This window comes from Triticum aestivum, chromosome 5B (assembly GCF_018294505.1).
Source record: "Triticum aestivum cultivar Chinese Spring chromosome 5B, IWGSC CS RefSeq v2.1, whole genome shotgun sequence".
NCBI classification, from domain to species: domain Eukaryota; kingdom Viridiplantae; phylum Streptophyta; class Magnoliopsida; order Poales; family Poaceae; genus Triticum; species Triticum aestivum.
In genome coordinates, this window is record NC_057807.1 from 531,807,350 (window position 1) to 531,815,225 (window position 7,876).

At 44.8% G+C, this 7,876-nt stretch overlaps 1 protein-coding gene across 1 annotated transcript; it reads right to left on the bottom strand.

Annotated features, from left to right (window-relative positions):
• Positions 1-340: 340 nt before the first annotated feature.
• Positions 341-1,248, bottom strand: LOC123116782 (uncharacterized). Its single transcript, XM_044537689.1, has 2 exons — positions 793-1,248; positions 341-702 (listed from the first exon to the last, which is right to left on the bottom strand). The coding sequence occupies exons 1-2, from the start codon at positions 1,144-1,146 to the stop codon at positions 517-519; spliced, it is 540 nt and encodes a 179-aa protein (XP_044393624.1). The 5' UTR covers positions 1,147-1,248; the 3' UTR covers positions 341-516.
• Positions 1,249-7,876: the final 6,628 nt, after the last annotated feature.

The window sequence follows — 7,876 nt, forward strand, 5'->3', positions numbered from 1 at the left end:
ATGTTGCCAAACTTGTTTAAGGTTAGTTTTTTAAAATGAGAGTCACAAGTTGGCATGCCTAAGGAAATCATGGCACACTTTTTGAGTGTATGTGACGTGGGACCCTAGTGTGACTTGCCTAAGATGTGGTTTGAACCAAACACACACCTAAATTGATCAAACTTGCCTAACCTTAGGTGTGACAACATTTGACAAACTAGTCTCAAACCAAACAGCCCCTCTATCTTTTGAACTTAGTTGCCAGAAGGAGAGCCAGCTGCTCAAGTAGCTACAGAAGGGCAACGGCGTGCAGGGCCGGGTTAATCCTCCTTAATTTTCTAAAAAAAAGAAAAAAAATATGGGAAGCAGACAACACTTGCAGTACTGACATTGAATGACCCTGAATGAACACAGGTAAAATCTACACACAATGATAAGAGTAAGACCACCTTATTTACATTTTATTCAACAAAAAACTTGTAATCAGATGAATCGACAGGTTCCACGGAAACAGAAAGGAAGAAAAACAACGCTGAACTAACTGCATGCGGCCCAGGCCACAAGTGCTAGTACAACCAAACGGGCTTCCACTAACTCCTTCCTACTGGACAACTGACATAGAGCCAGCCAGCCCATCACTGTTGCTGCGGATGGCCTCGTCCTCCACGGCGCCGTCCTTGTCCTTCTCCTCCTCCCTCCGGGATGACAATCCAGCCAATACTCCTGCGCAACACAAGGCATGCTTCCCTTCACAATGACGTACGCTCTAAGGAAAATGAACTGCCAAACTACGAATCGTGGTCCATTCCATACCGTCGCATTTCTCCGCGAGGAGCCGGGCTTCTTTGACGTGCCGGCCTCCGCAGGGGCCGTAGATCTCGGCCGGGACGTTCGCGATGGAGAAGCCGGTGACGAGAAAAGCCGGGAAGTCATCGAGGAGGCAGAGGCACGGGGCACTCCCGCCGCCGCTGCCAGGGACGAGTCCACCCCGGACCGCACCACCTCGCAGCTGGCGGCCCCGCGGTCCTTCTCGGTGACGGGGTACGGGATGCCGTTGATGTGAAGGGCCAGTGTAGCGGTGTCGCAGGACTCTGGCTCGTGGCCGGCGACCTCGGTGGCTAGGAGGCCAACTCCGACGGCCAAGAGGAGGAGGAGGGAGCACTCCATTGTTTGGTTGGGTGTCTCGCTTTTACCGTGGACTAGCTACTGGGTGTGGAATCGCTTTGCTTTGCTTGTAGCGTGTAAATAGTGTTTTCGGCTAGCGTTTGATGGATCATCCAACTAGTGCTTATAGACCGTACATGCATGCACCAGGCATGAATTACTTGGAAGCAGGGTTGATCGATGCTCACCCACGCCTCCACTCATGTGCTTCAGGGGCAATGAGTACGAGGAGGTTTGATCTTTCCGGGAGGGTGCTCGGATTTCTTTTCGTGAGGCCAACAGCACAACACATTTTTATCTACGCCATCACATTTTCTTAGGCATCTCTTTGGCCCTCGCCTGGTAGCATGAAATGAGTTACTCTCTCGTCTGGAGGACATTTAACTAACAAGCAAGCCGGACAAGTTTCGATGGAAACTGCATCAAAACACTAGTTTCTCAGTCAAGTCCTTGTATGATACGATGACTCATATTGATATTTCGGTTGATAACAAAAAATTATGAAAGCTGAAAAGACCTCTAAGAGTTAAGATATTCCTCTGGTTTTTAAGCAGAGGGGTCTTCTTAACTAGAGATAATCGAGGGTAGTAAGACATGTGTTTTTTTGCCAACATGAAGAGTCTATTAAACACTTATTTTCTAAAGTGTAAATTCGCTCATGTAATTTGGGCCATAGTTCAAGTAACATCAAATCTATACCCCCACGTAGTGTAAGTAACATGTTCGGCAATTGGTTGCAGGGTATTGATAAACAATTTTCTGCATATATTCTTGTGGGGGCGGCTGCCTTATGATGGGCATTATGACTTACCAGGAATGATGTGGTTTTTAATAATAAATGTGGTTCTTCTCCTGTATAGGTTATTCATGCATGTACGTGATGACTCTGTACTTGATCTATCCTGCAAAAGTCGGAGGACAGAAACCTTTTTATGATGACGTCTACACGGCTGGAGCGTACAGTCAGGGAGGTTTTCTCCCTCCATGGATGACGGTGTAATCTTCATATAGGATTTGCCCCACCCTAGGCTGGATTGATTTATTTTTGCTGCAAAGCTATGTTTATTATTTGGTCGTTTGGACTTGTTGACTGTGCATAATGTTATGCAGAGGCCGAGCATTCTTTAGATGTGGTTGTATCACCTTGATAGATCAATTCAATGAAATGTCCTTTATGAAAAAATCTACGCCCTCTTTTCAAATGAATTGAAAATTTAGGTTTGTCGTAAGTCAAAATTGTGCAACACATGGACTAGATGATCATCAACTTCACCTTGTATGTGGAATTAAAAATCTTATGGATTCAAATCCTTCAAAAATCTTATGGGATTTCTTTGGATCAAAGGAGCACTCAACTTTGCAGTTTTCATATGTTTCTAGCTCCTGTAGGAATACAATATGGCAGTAGACTTTTTTATCAATCCTAATTAGGGATAAACTCCTTTTTTTTTCTTCCTATACAAAGATCATCTCCTCGATATGACATTTGATTTTTAAGGGTGTGTTTGCTTTGAGGACCAAATGGCATGGAAAGTCACGATTCCATTCCAGAGGCATGGATTGGTTCCATTCTTGTATTCGGTTGGGAATTCGAAAATGACATGGGTTGGTTCCATCCATGCCTTTGGTTAGAGAGATGGAATGGGAAGAATCTAATTCCACTCAACTCTTCCATATGAATGGTGAGATTACTGCTCTCATATACACATGTGAACAAATATAGCTTTGCATTTTGGACAACATATATATAATTCAAAATTTTGACACCAATTCCTTTGTATTTTCAATACAAGGAATTAAAAATATATGATTACAAGCATTACAAATATATAACAGAACATATAACAAATTTTTCAATATGAATGTCGTAAGATACAACAATACCACAAGCCCATTCAAGTTCATAGTTCAGAAGAAACATTGTCCATTACAGTCCATCCAAAAGCTCTCCTAACTGAAGTTCGGTACAAGTTCACCATACTCATAGGGCAACCGGGCGGAAGGGTTCACAACGGCAACCATAGGCAGCATGGTGGTACACTCAGTTGGGAGTCAGGCTCATCAATCTAGGATCCTTCGTTGGGTCAGTGCCGACCTAGAGCACCTGAGAAGAAGAAAAGGTAGAGGTGCGCCAGGGTCACCAAGAGTCGTAGCTTGGGCGTTGGGCGTTGGGGAAGAAGATGGGTGATGTAGGTCGGGAGAGAAGGGAGGGGGCGGCCACTGCTAGTCCCGCGACTGGTCCTGTTCTTTCCTTCCCCGCCTCCGGTGGTGCTCTTCCCCTCGGGTGGCAGCGCTAGATGCAGATGCAAGACATAGATCGAGGAGTTGTGGTGGCTTCTGTCGATGTGAGGGGTAAGGTAAGGTGTAATGGGAGGTGAGCGCAGTAACGAGAGCGTTTATTTCTTCTTTTTAGGAATCGACCGATTTTTTTTGAACATCAGTACACACACAAGCGCTCATATACACGCGCATACACTCACCCCTATGAACGCACACACGCACATCCTACCCCTATGAACGTCTCCTCCCACTGAATGCGCATCGCCGGAAATCCTAAAATAAATCCAGGAATAAATGCGAGTACCGGGATTTGAACTCTGGTGGGCTAGGGATAAACCTGATCATTTGTCGGGCCGGGTCGGGTTCGGGCCGGGCTTGACAAAGCCCAAAGGAAAAATCCCAAGCCCGAGCCCGGCCCGGCCCGGCCTGAAGTACATGAACAGTGACACTTTTTAATTAAATTAATCAATTTTGGGATATTATATTAATTTATTGTACCTATATTTTGAATAAAATATGTTTATATATATATCGGGCTTTATTCGGGCTTTCGGGCCGGGCTTCGGGTCAGAAAATGGAGCCCGAGCCCGGCCCGAATGTCGGGCTTCGGGTTCGGGCCGGCGGGCCGGGTTGTCCATGACCAGGTCTAGCTGGGGATACCACAGTCCCTCTAACCATCCAACCACAGGTTGGTTCGCAGGAATCGACCGATTGAAGGGAGTAGAACAACTTATATTTGTGACTGGAGGGAGTAATAATTAGGGCACTCCGTATATGCTAGGCAACCCTCAGGTCTTCAAATATGGATAGAAGGAAGTAACATTTTTCTGAATTGGATGTATATGAACACATTTTAGTGTGTTCGTTCACTCATTTTAGGCCATATGTAGTCCGTATTGAAATATCTAAGACATCTTATATATTTTAGCAGCGAGTATATCAATTATTATTAGTACTAGAGATGATTCGTTTAGCGGGAGGACAATTAGTACGACAACAATTCTGCCTTTCTGGTAGATGCCGTTTAACGTTGTTTTCCTCTATAATTTTTTAGGAAGATGACAATTAAGTTTAGCTTAATGTACTTATGTACTGACTTGACTGATTCCTAGAGATGCATCCAACCTAATTTTGACCGCTGAAGAGATAAGTCAAGAGGCAGTCTGCGTGTTTTGGTCCTTCTCTTTTATTCTTGGGAAAATTGGGAACGAGACTAAGAAAACAAGTGAAGTGCACCAAAAGTCCCTAAACTATTTCATAGGTGTCATGTAGGTCCTCAAACTATGAAAATCTGACTGACGCCCTCTGAACGAAAAACTAGAGCCCGTGATCTGCGACATGTCGGACACGAGGGCACATTGGATAATGACCCGACAAAAGAGTATGCAAGAAAAAAGAAGCCCCTCTATATATCTCCATTCGAGCTTCTTTTCCCCAATTCTCGTCGGACTTCGGCGATTTGGAGGAGACACCCTAACGACGGCGACCCGCGTAGGCGACGATGGCTCCAATGCGGCGGTGCCTTGGGATACCCTCCACTGTAGTATAGTTAGTTTCACTGAATCCTTTCTCAGGTTGGTATCAATTTAGAGTTTAAGTGGAGCTGTTTGGGTTTTTGTGAATTAGGGTTTGTTCTTGCGATTTGTTTAGATTATTGGTTGCATTATTTGTGACTCGGGATTTCACACTTGTTAGCCGGACTCAACAATGAGATCTGCGACAGCTTCGTCATAGTGGATTTTTTGTGGTGAATTGATCAACACGACATATGTACACATTTCATGATGGCTAAGTAGATGGTTGGTCTCTGCTTTGGATAGCTGATTTTGTCTGACAATGCAGTTATGAAGATGTATCTCGGTTGGAGTTTATTGGTCGTCCCCGCAGAAGAGATTGGGTGAAGGTCTGCATGTGCTTACAACTGTCATAAGATGTCTGTCATTCGTAAGATCAAAAGCATGGATTGCATGTGCATGAAAAGGTCATTCAATAGAATGTTCGTAGATCATGAAATTCCAATGGTTGGAGGCCCTAATCAGCCAATTTTTTAATTCCTAATGGAAGAAGGTCACTGGGATATTACACCTTTCTATGCAAATTTCATTAGACCCAAGCAGAGAGCATCACTGTAGAGAATTTTGGCAAAAAAAGTCAGAGGCCCGAAAGAAGGGTGATTCAACACATGATCAATTCTCAACAGAGAGGAGAAGTACTAGGAATAGGACTGTAAGTCAAGAGTATAGTGGCGGTAATAATGATAATAGGAGTAGCTCGGACTAGAATGGAGGTGATGAAAATATTTTTGATAAGTGAGTTGATGCATATGAAAAGGAAAAAAGGGTCAACGAAGGAAGAGTCACTAATGAAGATGGTGAAAATGCAGCAAGCACAAATGGTAATGCTACTAAGGGTAAGAAGTTGGTGGAAGAAGAGGATGAGTTGAACTAGCTAGATTCAAATTAAGGAGGTGAAAGTAGCCTGAAATTCAAAAGTTTCAGGCATTAAGACATGCAAAATTCTTTCTTCAAATTTAGAGTCACATTCCTTCAATTTTAGAGGCGAGGACTCTGGACATTGATTATTGTCTGATTTGGAAACGAGTCGGGGCATTTTGCCCCATTTGCATGAAGTACACTTAAACGGAGGAAGGGATGAACCGTCATAGGGTCGAAGCTAGGTAAAGAAAGCGCCCGGACATGCTCAAGTTGCTCGAAGAAGGACACAAAATGGTGATGGTAGCTTGTAGTGGCCAGGAACATAATGCTTGTGCCACTATCAGGGGAAACTAGGGTGAAACCCTAGCCCCTGCCATCTCCTCCCACCGTGATCCCTTCATTGCGATCGGAAGATGTCGATGGGCAAAGCTTGCTTGGCTGATGGTGGCGGCTAGGTTGTCTTCTCATGCATAAGGTGCTCTTCTATAAGAGTGATGTGGTAGTGGACCTTGAATACCGGGTCGGCAGCCATGGGTTCTCAAGGCAATGGTCGCATCGTGTCGATTGAGTGGGGGGGGTGATGGTAGGCCGAGATAGCCCATAACGATGGATCGGGGCCGTCCATGGTAATTTCGCATGTTCCTCCATGTAGGAGCTAGCCGGGGCGCTGCCGTTGGATCATGGACTTGGCTTCATAGTCATTGTGGGGGCAGTTCTTGGTGGGAAGATGCCCCACCCACCGCTTGTGTCACTACCTTCCTTGGTCGCTGCCGGTGGCGGCGGGGCACTCCTCCACTGGAGGCGGCCAGCATGGTGGCTCTATTCGACATGCTAGGCTTCGTGCAACGATGTAGCGAGCGGCTCGATGTCGCTCCTTACCCTTTGTTGATGAGTAAAGACTCATCTCGTATTTTGGAGGACTACATCGAGCCCGATTGTTGATCTGGGCAAGGTTGGTGCATGTCCGCGAGGAATTACGGTGGTGGCATGCTCATCGGGTATCGCTGAATGATGATGCAACGATTGCATGGAGTACTGGATGGCACAACTTTGAAATGTGTTATCTTGTTGTAGGCAACAACAACTTTGGACCCAGCAACGACACACTTCCATCGTTACCCCGTGGAAGGTGTTATCTTCGTGCCGTTATTTTCCCCTTGATTGTTTGGACCCATCAGCTAGGATGAAAATTCTTGTTATTTTTGTCTCGTGTCAGAACTAGCGACAATAGCGCGAGTGTTTTGTCCCTTCCTAAAGGCATTGTTGCTGAAGAACGACGACTTTCTCAGAGAAGCTTAGATCTTGTCATGGTTCGTACCATTGTTGTGTATTCATCGTACTATGTTATTGATGACTTTGATCTTGTTGTCATGCATCAATCTCAATAATGTATTGATTGTGTCCATTCGTGGATGCAAAGGTTGGAAAGCTTCGACCTTCTTTTTCTAGTTTTTTTTTTGCATAGGCTATATGCACCCATGGGTTCATTTGCAAAAATTACAACTGAAACCGCAACACTTGTTACATTTCAAGGATCTATATGCCGAATTTCAAAGTTCAAGGCCTATATGACAACTCGAAATAGGGTAGAGAGACTTGTGGTGCACTTGACTTAAAAAAAAATGCATCCGAACCTGGTGCTAGCAAGCAAGAAAATGTTAATATGGCTGCCGGTCATTGCTTCCGTCACAGTTGGTAAGTTTTTCGTAGAGGTAGTGCGTATGAATAGCAATTTTGATAATAAATATATGAGCCGGCCGGTTTACGTGTTGACCAGAAAGATGGAGCTGCAGGCGGCACAAATAATTTATGATAAGTAGTACTGTATGATTGTATATATCAATTTTAAGGTATGAGATTGCTAACCGGACCCGTCGCCTCGTAAACTACTTTTATGGTAATTAGTGTGCACTACATATACACTAGCCTATACTTCAGTATCTAGATGAGGAGACTGATAGCAGCTACCTAGTCTCGATCGATCAATGGCGCGAGCAACCATTTCCCTGCCGGTCGTA